The sequence below is a fragment of the Macaca fascicularis genome, chromosome 1 (assembly GCF_037993035.2).
Source record: "Macaca fascicularis isolate 582-1 chromosome 1, T2T-MFA8v1.1".
Classification (NCBI taxonomy): domain Eukaryota; kingdom Metazoa; phylum Chordata; class Mammalia; order Primates; family Cercopithecidae; genus Macaca; species Macaca fascicularis.
Window position 1 is genome coordinate 200765446 of NC_088375.1, and position 16316 is coordinate 200781761.

Below are 16316 nucleotides of genomic sequence, written 5' to 3' on the forward strand. Positions count from 1 at the left end.
CTTTGTCCAAGCTTATGGGGATAGAATGACATAGCTGATTAGCGATGTCTGCCAAGGGGGTACAATAGAAGAGTTAAAGAATGTACGCTGTTGGTCGGGCACAGTGGCTCACGCCTGTAATCCCAGCGCTTTGGGAGGCCGAGGCGGGCAGATTATGAGGTCAGGAGATCGAGACCATTCTGGCTAACACGGTGAAACCCCGTCTCTACTAAAAATACAAAACAGTAGCCAGGCATGGTGATGGGCACCTGTAGTCCCAGCTACTCAGGAGGCTGAGGCAGAAGAATGGTGTGAACCCGGGAGGCGGAGCTTGCAGTGAGCTGAGATCGCACCACTGCACTCCAGCCTGGGTGACAGAGAGAGACTCCGTCTCAAAAAAAAAAAAAGAAAGGGAATGCGTGCTGTCACAAAGTCAGGCTGTCTCCTCTTCCCAGACTCATGTCCTCCGTCAATGTGATTAAGTTGCTCTCAACGTCCTTATTCGAATCATTGGTAAGCGTTTGACAAGATAGGTCTAGGGATGCTGCCATTAGGTGCAGTTTTGACACTGACCTCTATCATGGTACTGATGTACAATCATTGGATATAGTCTGTCATATTTAGCGTTACTTTTGAAATTGTTTTCCAGGCTACATTTTCCAATTGTTTGTCCAAAAGGGACTTTTTATGGAAAACTTCCACTTGGGATAGGAGAGAGTGCATTCCCTTTATGATGTCCTTTCCTGAGATGCATACACTGAGATGTTGAGAGGTGAGTGGATCACAGGGGAAAAGAGATAAGCCCTCTCGCTTATGATCCCTTAGGTCCCATATTTAGACAGCAGCACTCTGAGGACTCCAGCTTGTGGTCTCCTTTCATGTCCTGAGTAAACACTGAGTCTCGTGGGGAAAATGAGCAGTAAAGATTACGCAGAACACAACAAAAATAAACAGGCGCACTCCATTTCAAGCAGCTCATACTTTTATCATAAAATACAAACTTTCTAAAATTAAGTGTCTTACTTCTATTTTACCAACAACAACAAAAACAAAAATCACTCATGTTAGCTAAATACAGATGCATAAGTGGTTGAGCAAGCAAGTATGAATATGAGGAGCGTGTGTGTGTGTGTGTGTGTGTGTGTGTGTGTGTGTGTGTGTATAGCTTGTGCCATGTGTGAGGGGGGCTGTTTGTGTGTCAGTGTTGGCCAATAGATGAATCTGGTCTTGCTGTTTTCTGTCTGTGACCTGGTCAGAACCTTGCCTTTCCAAACTTCATACCAAGCTTTTGCAGAATCCAACAATTCAAAAAGCCCTTAGCCCTGATCCGAGGGCTAAGGGAGGAAAAGGGGGAAGAGAAGGAGATCTAAAAGTTTATGCCATTCCCACTGGAGGAAAAATAGGGGCTGTGCATCAAGGGCCCTCCGGATGTCGAGCCGAACCTGGAAGAGAGGGAGGGTAAACGCCATGATGAGATTCCTAATGTTATCAGAAAGGATTAGAAAAGAAATAATATATTAATTTTTGAAACAGTGAAGACCATGACAGGCTTAGAAGGTAAAGGCTTTGCCATAAGAAAAAAGCTTTGGCCTTGGGAAAGTGAAATATTAAAATAATACAATTAGAGGACAATTAAGCACTTCTCCTTATGCTTACTTGGATCAGGAAGCCCCTGGGAGCCAGCAAATATTGTTTCAATGAAGCCTACACTCTGTCCCTGCCCAAGACCCATAGAACAGGGACCCTCTCTGGACCTAAGCATCTTACCTGTATTCCTGTGACCACTCTACCTGCCTTAGAGGACCAGATGTGTCCCTCAGGAAAATCTACAACATCAGAGAACTTAGAGGCAAGTCCAGCATAAGATCTTCGAGGCTGGACAATCCTAGAGTCCCTCCTCCCCTTACCAGCACCAAGCTAAATCAGGCCCTTCACTCCAACCCTGACTGAGAAGTAAGCGTTGAGACATCACTGAGTGCCTAGGTCTTTGCTAGACCCTCAGGGAAGGAAGAGTTAAGACGTGTGCCTCACCCTCTAAGAGCAGAAATGCACACGCTTCTCCTTTTCTCCCTGGCACACTCCTATCCATACTTCAAAATAGAGTTCAAAAGCCATCTCCTCTGTGAAGACTTCCCTGACCTCTCCAGATGGAATCATTTACTCACACTTCTGGAATCCTACTGTAATTTCTTCACCCATCTGCTCAGATATTTTGAATGAATGGGAACAGAACTCAATACAAATTACAGTAGAGCAAATGGCTAGATTTAATCTAATCCTGGGATTCTCAATCACTTTTCAGCTGGCCAGATGCGTATTATACAAGAGATTCACGTCCGTGTTACCCTCCTATGAACTGATGAAACAATTCCTCAATTGGAGGAGGGAAGAAGCAATGGAAATAGACCACGGCATTCATTTGTAGTGCCTCAGCAGCTAACTGTGTCTGTTGCTCACTGAGGGTCCATAGGCAAGTTAGGCTGGGTCATCTCACTCCCTTCTCACTAAAATAAGTCCCAAGAGAGCAGAGACTTTACCTATTTCATATCCAGTGCCCAGGACCTGACACAATGTGGGTGCCTCATAAGCAATCCATGCCCGCGGTAACCCAACCTCTATTTCTCTCTTTCAGAAATCATATTAAAAGATCATTCAGAAATTGTAATGATATTATTACAGGGATACCCTGCCTTCTACTTACAAAATAAAGGCTGTAACCCATACTTCAGTATTTAACAATTATCAGTAATCAACAATGATCATGACACAGCTCATATCTGATTGCCACACACGCAGCTAGCTCCTCCAGGTTGAGAACTTCTGATCAGATCAACGGCCACTGGCATGATCAAGACAGTATGTACACTAGAGGGTCAGGAAGAGGAGCAATCTGTGTGGACAAGAGTTAACAAGGAATGCTTCCTGGAGGAGGAGGAGCTTGAGTAGCCTGTTGAGTATGATGAACATATGTCTTGGTTTGCCTGGGCCAGCCTCTATGTTGGTATTTCTAGTATAATTATTTTATAGTTTTTTATTTGAAACAGAGTCTTGCTCTGTCACTCAGGCTGGAGTGCAGTAGCACAATCTCTACTCACTGCAATCTCTGCCTCCCAGGTCCAAGCGATTCTTGTGCCTCAGTCTCCCAAGTAGTTGAGACTACACGTGTGCATCATCACACCCGGCTAATTTTTTGTATTTTTAGTAGAGACGGAGTTTCACCATGTTGGCCAGGATGGTCTCAAACTCCTGACCTCAGGTGATCCGCCTGCTTTGGCCTCCCAAAGTGCTGGAATTACAGGTGTGAGCCACTGCATCTGGCCTGGTATATTATTATCTGTACTCCTTTTAACTCTCAAATTTATTATTGCTCGGAAGATAAATTGTATGTTTATCCCACCCTGATGAATGTATACAAATAGACTTGGCAGAGGGGAGGGCTCTACTTCTCCTTCCCTGAGGACATGGAAGCCCCTCTCTCCTTCCTCTCCCCTTTACACAGTTTTTTCTCTTGATTCCACCTTTTCTGCTGACCCTCGTTGTCTTCCACACTAAACTTTCTGCTTAGGCCCATGCGTCTTCCCCAGCCAGGTGCAGCCTCACCTTGATCTTGTTCCATCCAGCACCTCACATCACCACCCCAAAACCAGCACTTTGTTCAGGAAACACTGTCTTCACTTGGCTTCCTGCACTCCACTTTCCCATTTTTTCCCCACCTCACTAGACAGTCCTATTTATTGATAGAGTCTTTGCTGGTTCCTCCACATCTCTGCAGCCTCTACATGCTGGAAGTCTCAAGGCTCAGCCCTTGGACCTCTTCTCTTCTCTATACTTGTGTATTTTGGGCGATCTCATTCCATCCCATCCCATTCCTTGAAATATCATGTATATGCAAATGGCTCCCAAATGTATTACCAGCCCCAATCTCTCCCCTGAGTTCCGGACTCCTATATGCACCTACCTATCCAAAGCTCCACCCATCTGTCTAATGACACTCACAATTTTCACATGTCCAAGACTGACTCTTGGTAAACAGATCCTCGTTCTAGTCGTCATGACCTTGGTTGTTTTTTGTTTTTTGTTGTTGTTTGTTTATTTTGCTTTGTTTTGTTTTGTTTTTGAGATGGAGTCTTGCTCTGTCGCCCAGGCTGAAGTACAACGGCATGATCTTAGCTCACAGCAACCTCCGTTTCCCAGGCTCAAGTGATTCTCCTGCCTCAGCTGCCCGAGTAGCTGGGATTACAGGCACTCACCACCATGCCCAGCTAATTTTTGTATTTTTAGTAGAGACGGGGTTTTACCATCTTGGCCAGACTGGTCTCGAACTCCTGACCTCAAGTGATCCACCCACCTTGGCCTCCCAAAGTGCTGGGATTACAGGCGTGAGCCACTGCGCCCGGCCCAATGACCTTAGTATTTTGGCATTGCTACTGCTCCAGTTGCACAAATCAAAAACCAAGGAATTTGCTTGACTTTTCCCTTCCCTCATTACACATTCAACCATCATCAAGTCCCACCAATTCTACCAAGAAAAGAACACATCACAGATCTTTTCACCTGCCCCCTTTCCCAGGGCCACTGCCTTCATCCATGCCACCAATGCCTCTTGCTCAATATAGAGCGCCTAGCCTACTCCCCTGCCTCAGCTCTTACCCTCATAGTCCATTCTTCAGACATTGGGCAATGTGATCTGTTTTGTATAGAAAATTAGAACACGTCCTCATCAATGTAAAAGCCTACATGGTTTTCCACTGCTCCTGAAACAAGATTTCTAGTCATGTCTACCAGGCCTTGTCTAGTCTGGCCCTGGCTACCTCTGATTTTAATTCCACGAACTCCGTCCCTCACTGTTTGTGCTGCAGCCACAGGTTCCCACCTCAGAGCCTTTGCACTTTCTATTCTTTCTGCCCAGAGGCTCATCCCCGACATAGATGCATGGTTCATTCTCTCATTTCATTTAGATCTTGGTTCAAGAAGCTACCCTTGATTCTTCTCCCCATCCTAACCCATATCCCAAGGACCTGACTTTGCATACTTGCTTGTTTATCTCCTTAATGTCCATTTCTCCTCCTAGAATGAAAGTTCCTTAAGAGAAGGAAAACTTTTGTCTCGTTCACTCCATTATCCCTGGTGCCTACAACAGTGCCAGGCACATACAAGGTGCTGGATCAATGTTTTTTGAATGAAGAGATCATCCCCTCTGGGTACTCAGGCTTGCACCCTTTACATTATTTTTCTGACCTCATGATCCTGGTTTCCTCAGCCTCTCAGAACGCCAATCCACCCCGCTCCTTCTCCTCACCCTCCTCTTTGCCTCCGCTGTCTCTGGCTCTCCCCAGGCTGTCTCCCACTTCTCAGGCTGCTCCTTCCTCGGGTTACCTTCCCACTCCTCCAACCTCTGCAGACCTGTGGAGACCAGGTCTCAACCTTCTGGTCTCACAGCTCCCGATCGGTGGTTCCCGAAAGCTGACTGAGGAGACATTAAGACCACTCTTTCTCCCAGACACAGCCAGGGCTATCTCCTTCGGCAAGTCTATCTTCCCAGAAACCAGAGTCACCGCACAGAATGTGGGAAGTTGGCCAGCCTGCAGGCAGCTTATCTGGGTCTCTATTCTCACCTCTAGGGGATGATAATCTCTCCCATAGGCCCCTAGAGCCACCTCCAGACCACACCCTATCCTGCTTCCTGTTTCTCTTACTTCCAGCCCATCAATTCACTCCGATGTGCATAAATCTTCCCTGGATCCCCAGGCCTAGCAGTCCAAAGCCTTTCATAATCCAGTCCCAACTTCCCTTTTCCAATCCGGTTTTCCACCTTTTTCAGAGACAAATCTAATGCTTCAGCCAGATGCCTTTATTCCCCAGGCCTCCAGCTTGCCGCATGCCTTCCCATCTGAGGGCCTTGCTCCTCCTGCCTGGAATGCCCTCCTCCCAGCACTGCTCACAGGAACCTCCCCCGCTGCAGGGATCCTGCCTCTGTCCTCGGGCCACTTTGATGGCTTTCACTTTGCCAGGGCACTAACATTGTTGTACCCACATTTCATCTGCTCTCAGTTCTCTGAAGGGAAGAAGCATATGCTATTCATCTATGGGTCCCCTGCAGGCTAAATTCAAATTAACTACATGTGTTAACACAGCGTTTCCCAGGGTGTGTTAGGTGGAACACACCATGCTATACTCTGCAAGAGAAAGGAAAAGAGAGGGAGGGAGAGAGGAAAAGAGGGAGGGAGGGAGGAAAGAAGGAAGGGAAGGGAAGGGAAGGGAAGGGAAGGGAAGGGAAGGGAAGGGAGGAAATATTTTTTTAAAAGGGTGTGGATGCTGGGCGCAGTGGCTCATGGCTGTCATCCCAGCACTTTGGGAGGCCAAGGCAGGCAGATCACCTGAGGTCAGGAGTTTGAGACCAGCCTGGCCAACATGGTGAAACCCCGTCTCTACTAAAAATACAAAAATTAGCTGGGTGTGGTGGTGGACGCCTGTAATCCCAGCTACTTGGGAGGCTGAGGCAAGATAATCGCTTGAACCTGGGAGGTGGAGGTTGCAGTGAGCCGAGATCGCACCATTGCACTCCAGCCTGAGCAACAAGAGTGAAACTCCATCTCAAAAAAATAATAATAAAATTAAAAAGGGCGTGGATTTCATGTTTAAATAATACTATTGACCACCTTCTTGAACATTCTCCATGCACCCTAGGAAATTAAATGATCTGAGAATTCCAAAAGTTAAGAAATCTGTTTATCTCTGTTTCCCACAGCTTTTCCCAAACAGATCTGACTACTGAAACCACTTTCTGCATTTATGCCTTTTAACAAGCTATTTGGAGAAAATACTGATTGAAAGGATGAGAGTTTGGGGACACGGATCGGCACAGCAGGGAAGGTTCTGTGATGGGGAGGTGGAAGGATGGGAATCTCTGTCAGGCTGGGACGTTTGGCCTTCATCCTATAAAGTGAGTTTCTCAAACCCGGGCACCCATTCCCCAGGGTGTGCCCGGGAGACTGGGATTCCCAGGAATGACACAGCACCACCTGACGCTTGGAGCATCCATATTAGTGGAAGGTTTGGTGGGTGGGAATGAATGGCTATGTATTATTATATTAAAACAAACACAAATTTATGACTCAACAGCATGTACAATTTGAGTAGAATTTTCAGCCAGAATGTTGAGTTTGTTGTTGAGCCAGAATGTTAAGCCCTCAGACCGTCCCAGGAAATAGGAGCTCCTTGCCTCTGCAGTTTGGGGAACTTGGTGGAAAAGTGTGGGTAGCCTTGATAAGCAGTCGAAGGCTCTTCAGCAGGGCCCATCACAAAGTCAATGGGATGTTCGGGAGATTAGTCTGGCAAGGAGCTCAGGGTGCGGACAGTGGGAGGTGAGAGCTCTAAGGAGATTAGCTGGCCATGTCCTGTTGTAACCAAGCACATGGGTAAAGGCAAATGTATCACTGCACCAAATGCCCCTGCCTGTGGAGAGGGGTATCCATTTGTTATGAACCACGTAGTTGCATTTCTGCAACCAGACCTGAAATGCACCTACAAAAGGGGCCCACCAGGGCCCAGACCCTCTTCATCGCTGCACCAAGTCCCTCCAGGACCCACACAACCACTGGCCTATGGGTACAGGGCCCATCCCACCCCACAGCCATGGAACACAGGTACCAAGAGAGCATTGGCAAGCCCACTCAACTTGCTCCCACTCCCACCAGCTTTCTGGATACCCTTAGGCCTCCAGTATGGGCTAACTCACCCATATGCTTGGGGAAAGAGGTACTGCGGTCCATCTCCTGCCATTGGGGGAGGGTCTCGGGGGTTGGCAGACATCTTTGGAGGTGTCCTCTGAGGGTAGGGATAATTGGGTTGGACAAAAGGGATGTAGCTCAGTAGTGGGGTGTAGGAAGAGCGGAAGATCTGCTGTCCCATCTGCTGTGGGTTGTATGGCGTCACCTGCAGGCCATAGAGAAGAGAGGGGTGACGTCACCATTCCCTAGCCCAACTCTAAGCCCAGCCACCCGCCCCCAGCCTCAGCTCCTGTGCCCCTCAGTCACTGTTGGGTACGTAGAAGGCAACATGTTGGAATGGAGAAAGCCTAGGGCTCAACTTCTGTCGTGAGTTCTACAGAAGTTGAGCCTATATGTCTTCTACAGGCATATAGCACATAGCAAATCAATATTATTTCCATTCTCTTCCCTGTTTCCCTAGCTTTTCCCTCTGTCAATAATCATCTCAAAAGCCCCTTGTTTATTTTTAAGGCTTTCATTATCCCCAGAAAGCTGTTGTGATTTACACAGCTCTGGCTTCTATCTCTCCTGAGATCCTTTCAACAGATTCCAAGTCCGAGACAGCCCTGCCCAGTGGAAAGTCCTGCGATGGCAGCAATGTCCTACATCTGTGCCATGTGACGTGGAAGCCACCAGCCACACACGACAATTGAGCATTTGAAATGTGGCTCATGGGCATGAGGAACTGAGTTTTGAATTATACTTAATTTCAGCTAATTTAAATTTAAATAGCCACACATAGCTGGTGGCTGCCATCGTGAACAGTGTGAGTCTAGGAGGAAGGGCAAAAAAGGGCAATGGGGTTGAGTACAAACTCTAGGGAAATACAGGAATTCAGTGGGGCTTCCGAGATTGCCCGTGATGAACTCCAACCAAGAGCTGGGGCTCCCACCATCTTGCCACGACAAGGCAGAGACCTCATCCATCTTGTTGACCACTCTCTTCCCAGCCCTATGACAGTGCCTGGGACACAGTCGCTGCTTAACAAACATAAGTTAAATGAATGAATGCAAGAAAAGGAGAGAGAGGAAAGCGAAGAGGGGCAGAAGGAAGGAGGGAGGAAAGAAAAGACCACTAAGGCATCTTCTTGAATACCTAAATGATGCGGGGCTCATTACCTTATGAGCACTACATTCCACTACTGACAGCTCCAAATATCAGAAAACCTTTTCTCATACGGAGCTGACGTCTATCCTCTTCTGTGCTGAGGGGAGTATCAGTCAGAACTTGAAGAAACTTCTGGATTTCCATTTTAATAGCAAGTCTGGGGTCCAAGTGCTCAGGAATCGGGCACTCTGACAGCCCTCTCTCACCCCATACGCCCTTATCTAAAAAAAAATCCACAAAGGGGTGTGTGTGATGGCTGGGTGTGATGGCTCACGCCTGTAATCCCAGCACTTTGGGAGGCCGAGGCGGGTGGATCACAAGGTCAGGAGTTCGAGACCAGCCTGGCCAATATGGTGAAACCCCGTTTCCACTAAAAATACAACAATTAGTCGGGCGTGGTGGTGCATGCCTGTAGCCCCAGCTACTCAGGAGGCTGAGGCAGGAGAAATCGCTTGAACATAGGAGGCGAAGGTTGCAGTGAGTTAAGATCATGCCGCTGCACTCCAGATTGGGCAACAGAGCGAAACTCCGTCTAAAAAAAAAAAAAAAAAAAAAAAAAATCCACAAAGGCTAGCACTCATTGAGTGCTTAAAATGTGCCCAGCCCTTCACATGGATGCTGTCATTAAAACTCCAGAAAGCCCTGTGAGGTAGGACCATTATTATTGGAAACAGGAAATCTGAGGTTCAGAGAAGTGAAGCAACTTTCTCAGTGTTTCCAGCATCTGAGTTGTGGTCAGAACCCCGGAAGGGTAAGCCCAGAGCTCATACTTTGTTTCACACCAGCCTCTCTATGCTGTGTCCTCTCTGGAAACCGGAGTCCTCCCTCCTGGTTCTCCCCAGTGTTCTCCAGTGGAGATGTGAGGCCTGGTGATGCTGGGCACAGGTACCAAATCCCAAGGTGATGAGCTAAAGGTCAGAACACACCAAGAGCACCTTCCAGGACAGATGGGAGTCATGACCCTGTGGGTCAGTATGGCAGAAAGTACCCCTGTCCTCATGGGGGAGGAACTGCCTGGCCCTGGGAGGGGATCAAAATGGAGGAGGCAGGTCCTAGGGCTCACACGATGTTATCAAAAATGTGCCCCTGATTCCATGTATCTGATGACACTATAAAGTAGAGCTTTGTAGCCTGCTCTGGAGCCGTCTCCAAATATAATCCTCACTGACAAAAGCAATGGAACAGTGTGCCCAGAATGCTGCATTTATATAAAAATGTTTATATAAATAGATATCGCCGGAAAAATATGTAAAAAAAAACCATTAAACAGTGATTGCCTCCAAGTTTTAAAATTTTTTACCATGTTTTTATATTACTTTTTTCAAATACATACACATGCATGTGTGCGTACACATACACGTAATTGTCTAAAAATATTCTCCCTGGAGCCAGGTCAATGATATTCCTGTTCAAGGGGTGGAGGCAATGGGGCTGAGGTTTCCTGACCCAGATCATCTCTCATCCCAGCTTCGTCTCAGGATGCAAGGGTTCCTGCTGCTGAGAAATCAGTGCTGGCCCAGGTAACAAAGCTGCCTACACCTACGGGCTCTTCCCTACCCTCCCGAACATTCTAACACATTTCAGGTCAGAGGTGCAGTTTGCACAGAGGATGGAGCTCCCTGTGGAGACAGGAGAGGCAGAGGCTGTATGAGTTGGAGTGTGGGAGTGTCCACCTTTGTATGGAAGAGCAAGGCCAGCCTGGGGCTATGGCAGGCTGGGTGTTGGTGCCCTCTGCTCCTCCAGTCTAAGCTCCTTTCCTCATACCCCCATCCCTGCCCCAAGACTCAATACCCCTCAATGTGCTTCTGTATCCATTTGTGTGCCTGTGCCTGCACACAGACCCCCGCAGCTTGGTGGCATGTGTACAACTATACCTGTGTTTCTATCTGCGTGTGTGTGTGTGTGTGTGTGTGTGCATTTCTCTTTCTGCTGCTTTATTTTCAGGCTGTATTTTTGTGCATCTACATACAAGACGTAGTAAAGCATGGTCATTGGCACGCCAGCCTGCCAGAGGTCAAACCTCAATTACTGTCCCACAGATATTTATCCCGACCTACCCATGAAAGTAGTGTTGCCAGATTTAGCAAATAAAAATACAGGACACCCAGTTAAACTCAATTTTCAGATAAATACATATTTTTAGCATAAGTATATCATGTGAAATATTTGGGACATAACTTACACTACACATGTTTTCCTTGTTTATCTGAAATTCAAATTTAATTGGGTGTCCTGGATTTTAACTGGCAACCCTACATGGGAAGAATATGACTCCTCAGTCCCACTGAAGCTGAGCAAAGCCATGTCGTTTGCATTGGCCAGTGGAAGGTGGGTGGAAGTTCCCACGGACAGGTCTGAGCTGAGGATTTCAGAGGGATCACGTGTTTCTTCTTGCCCTGTTGGGCTCTTGCCATCCACCGTGGAAAGAGCAACAGGTACTGAATCTTCAGCACAGGCCCAGGAGAGGCACATGGAACCCACGTAAACCTGATCCACAGCCCAGCTCAGCCAGCCCGTAGACCCGAGCAAGAAATTAATATTCATTGTTGAAAGTCCCCGAGATGTGGAGGCGATGTATTGGTATTGCCACAGCAACACCTAATTTGTATGTTCACTTTATGACTTTGAGCAAGTTACTTAATCTCTCTGCGCTTGGGTTTCCTCATCTATAACCTACCTCACAGAGTAATTTTGAAGGCTAAATTAGTTAGTGCAGACACAGTGCTTACGGACAGGCCCAGCATGCATGAGGGGCTCCCTTAAGTGCCCTGTGTTGTCACACAGGGACATCAGTTTGTGATTTCCACATGCATGCCAGCATGTGAGTCTGTACTCCGGAGCCAATGGTAGGCCAGGTGGCTGGTCACCAGCTGGACCAAGAGGAGGGAGCAGATGCACCCTGTGACCCAAAGGCCTTCATGAAGCCAGGACAGAGGAGGAGAGAACGTCTACTCACCTGTTGGGAGTAACATCCCAGCTGGGGATGCAAAGCCTGCTGATAGGGCATCCTTGCTGCCTGCTGTGGATACAGGCCCTGGGGAGAAAGAGAGGCTCAGTATGGCCAGGCAGGGGGCTCCCTGCCAGAAGGCAGCAGCTTCTCAGCTCAGTCCCCAGACAGGGTCGAGTTTGTCCCATCACATCGCCGGCCACACCCATGGGCTGTCTGAGGCCAGCTGGAATCAGACCAGGAGAAGCAGGACTCACACCACACAGGAAGCCCCTCTTAGGCAGCCTTCACAGCCTTTCCAGTGAGTGTGGGAGATAGGAGCTTCAGGAGCCTGACTGCTTCCTGGGTCCCAGATCTCTCTCTTAGTGGCTGTGTGACCTTAGGCAAATCACTTCGCATCTCTGAGCCTCTTTTTCCTTCTCTAAAAAATTACATGTGCTCAGGCCCGCAAAGCCTGTGAAGGTAGCCACATTATCTTTGTTGCTGTCCACACAACTTTTGTAAATGCCTTCCCCTAATCCCATACCTGCCCCCTGAAGACACAAGGTGTCCATGCACATCTCTACGTGTGAGTGTTGGTTTGCATCCATGTTTAAGTACACCTGCATGTGTGTTTGCACTTGTGTCTATGCAGCTGTGTATTTCTGTGTACAAATATACAACTGTGAACCCAGGCGTGTTAGTGTTGCTGTGTATCTATGTGCCCATGCATATAGCTGTGTCTGTAGCGTACAGAGAGGGGCAGTGTGAGGATGAATGTGTTAACACATCTAAAGAGCTTACAATAGTGCCCAGCACATACTAAGGACTCAATGTTCGGTGTGTTTGTCATCCCTCACTGCCTCCTCTCTTAAAAAGCTTTCTGGCAGTTCAGCCAGATGGGAAATTGATATTTTACTCACAATTCTGTCTTGGGGTGCCCATGTGTTCACACACAGACATAAGACACACACACACACATATACACACACCCGCAGAACTGCTGCTGTGGCAGTGGTCATTTCTAGTCCCAGACTCTGCCTCCACCTGCAAATCCAGTTTTCCCTCAAGATGAGGCTCAAAACCCAAAGCACCTCTCAGCCCAGGACATCTCAGAAGATCCGCTGCCCGAGAGGCTGCCTTCATTCTGGGCTCAGCTTGTGCCAGTGACCAAAGTATTGATGATGGCTGATCCTACACCCTTGAGGATTTCCTCATGGCCTGTGGACTTTCTGACATGGAGTCTGTGAGCAGGCCTCCCTGTTCTCCTCCTGCTCCATCTTCCAGGTCCCCAAGAGTGCACATCCTCTCAGAGCCCTCCTTGCTCTCTGCTCCCATGCAGGGGACACTCCTGACATTCCCGTGCTCAGGCTTCTCCCACTTCTGCCCACACCTTCACCTGAAACCACTCACCTGCTGCCCTTTACTCCAAGCCCTACAGCCTGGGGCAGCCTCTCTCTCCCATTATGACCACTGCCCAGTCCCTGCAACGCCAGCCTCTGCCTGAACCTGGACAGAGCAGTCAGACTGATGGGATTGCCTTACCTGTTCCCAGCCCTCTGTGAGTTCCAAGGCCACTAGGCAGGTTGCTAAGTGTCCCTCCTCTGTTTCACCTCCTCCTCTGAACCCCGTGAGCACTCATCTCTGCTTTCTACAGGCAGTTGTGCACCTGCCTGTTTCTATGTGTGTACATCAGACACGCATATATATTGTTTGTGTGCATGTGTGTGTGTGCACAGCATCATCCACAAAGATCTCTGCTGGGAGCATTCTATGTCATCATTTTCGAGGCTCATTGTGCCCTCTCAGAGGGTGGCCAGAGCTATGCTGCCAGACTGCAGAGCCTAAGTTGCGCAGCTGAGCTTCCTTATGGGACTCTTTCCTCTTCCCTCTGCCTCTTTTTCATCATCTTCTCCCTCAGGTATAGCACTGAGCAGTCTTCAGAATGCCCAGCATGGGCCACGCCATCCACCCCTCACAGGAGCCCATCCAGTAGGGACAGCAGAGCACTTAAGCTGGTGGCCCTGGTCCTCCTGGCAGCACCAGGGAGGAAGGTGCCCGTTGCTTTCTACAGCCAACTTTCCCAGCCACCACCATCCCACACCTGCTTGTGCCAGGCTGCCCTAGGTTCTGTGGATGGCAAACAGCTGCCCACCGCTGCTCAGTCCCGGAGCGGATTCTCAGGAGATGGTGCCACACTCATGAGTTAGAAAACACTGCAGGACTTCAGCAATATTTCTAGTTATTAGAATTGCAAGTTTGTAAAATCACAGGGAAGGGTAAATAAACATTCACTCTTCTTTTCTTAAGCCGTGGCTTCTTCCCATGCACCCTCCCTTCTTAATTGGGAGCAGAGTTCCTTTATGCCAAGTAGCCCAGGAGCCTCTGAAGCTCCTCAGTGTTGGGGACTTTGTCTTCCACATCTCTGAGTCCTCCCACCACAGAGCTCTGAGTAAATTGGATTTGGGACCTCATCTTTATTCCCAGTACTAAGGAGGGAAGAGACTAGGCTAGACCATTCCCCATTTCTCCTCTCTGTCCCCTCAAGGTCTGTGAAGCTCTCTGACCCCATTTCCTTGGAAGATTGAGGCTGAATAATAATAAAAACCAACATCTGTGTAACAGCTTAAATTTTAAAGAGCCTTTACCCTTCCATGGACTCAATTAATCCTTACAACCATACCAGTAGCTGCTGCTGCTGCTGCTGCTGCTGCTGTAATTATTATGAACCCATTTCACAAGTGAGGAAACCATGACTCTGAGCAGCTAACCAGCCTAAGGCCTAACTTGGAAGCAGCAGAACCTTTAAAGCCAAGTCTACTGATTTCAAAACCTGCCTGCTATTATCTCAGGCCCCTTGTTCAGCTATCTTGAAGCTGGACAGCATTGTGAGATCACAGAAGCTGGGAGAAGGTAAATTATGCTGTCCTCCCTTACCACCTGGGAGGACCAATGCCTTCCACAGCCAACTTCAGCTGGGCCCATTCAGTGCTTAAACTGTCTCATAGAACCCAGCAGGCCTTACCAGCCAGCGTCCTTCTGCTGCTTCAGTTCAGAAGGGCAGGAACCTCATAGACAGCCCTACGATGCTAAAGACAGAGGACCTTCATGCTCAGAAAATGGTATGTCCAAATCTCACCCACTCCAAAAAGTCAGAAGAAATTAACATAGCAAAGAGATGCTATCCCCACTTAATAAAGCAAACCATTGCAAATTAGTTTTACATGGTGAGCTCTGTGAGGGCATTTTAGAGTGAATTGGCTTATACTAAATGAATTATGCAGTTGTTTCCCCTTTAGAGATGGAGATGCATAGAGCTGATCTCTGGTTTATTCCTGAACTTGTATTATACTCCAAGATTCTTTCTTAGTCACTTTTTTTTTTAGAGACAGGGTTTCGCTATCTTGTCCAGGCTAGCCCTGAACTCCTGAGCTCAGGCAATTCTCCTGTCTCAGCCTCCGGTGTAGGCTGGGGCTCCAGGCACACGCCGCCACACCTGACTAGAACAATGCTCAGCCTATAGTAGGTGTAGGGAGAAAAGGTTTTCAAAATTACTTAAATTAATGAGCAAATAAATACATAGAAATGAGTAAATCATGAGTAGGTGAGTAAATGAATAGTGAATAAGCACACAAAAATGAAAGGGTAGAAGCATATTGGTAAAGGAGTCAGTGAATGAATGAACAGAACATTTCAAGACCTGTGTAAAGACAATAGACTACTAATATGAAACTGGTCCACGACAATAAACTACTAATGTGAAACTAGTCCACTTCAGCTTCCTTCTTAGGTCACCTTTCATCACAACCTCTCACCTCCACAGTGGGGTGTGAGCTTTCCTTCCCTGGGGAGGGGATGGGTACTTGTTCTCTTTAGCAAACTCACACACAAACAAAAAGCTTGCAAACAAAACAGAGAGAGACTTTGCTAAGTTCCTTTAAGATTCAGAAGCTAAGCCTGGTGGGGCAGATTGAAGAGTCTTTATATAGAGAAGAGCCAATCCCCTTTCCCCGTAGGACATAAGCCTTGTGCTGTGTTGAAAGGGAAAGAACAGCATAGGGTTCCTGGGGATGGAGAGGGGGGAAGGGACATAGCAACAGGACAAACCAAGTTGGAAATATTCCCTTCTCTGCTTTCTTACTTCAGGCTGTGCTGGGCCAGGCTGCGGCAGCAACTTGCCAAGGTCCTGGATGCACAAATTTGAGTTCCTGCCCTTCCCCATACAATGACATACAATTCTAGAGAGAAGCCAGTGAGGGGAACAGAAGACAGAAATCTTAGGCATGGAGAGTCTTTCCTGAAAAAATTGAGTTCTACCTAAAGGGACTATTTAAGTTATTGGATTGGGCTAAGGCTTAAACCAGAGTGGACATTTATTTAATTTTTCCCTCCTTCTACCCAGTGGGTGGAAGCTCTTAAGGGATATTAAGTTAAATTGACGAAATAAAGAAACTACATTTTCCCTGCATAAATAAGTTCTGTGAGCAGAATTTCCAGCCCTGCTACAGGTGCTTCACTGTCCCTTTGTGTCTGGC

General features: G+C 47.7%; 1 protein-coding gene across 1 annotated transcript in view; it reads right to left on the bottom strand.

The window, feature by feature from the left end:
- Positions 1-943: 943 nt before the first annotated feature.
- Positions 944-16316, bottom strand: part of C1H1orf94 (chromosome 1 C1orf94 homolog) — a 41814-nt gene continuing 26441 nt past the window's right edge. Inside the window, exons 5-7 of the mRNA XM_005544034.4 lie at positions 11812-11889; positions 7718-7914; positions 944-1421 (exon numbers count right to left, since the gene is read on the bottom strand). Coding sequence (XP_005544091.3) covers positions 1346-1421; positions 7718-7914; positions 11812-11889 — 351 coding nt within the window. The 3' untranslated portion in view covers positions 944-1345. The remainder of the gene's footprint in view (positions 1422-7717; positions 7915-11811; positions 11890-16316) is intronic.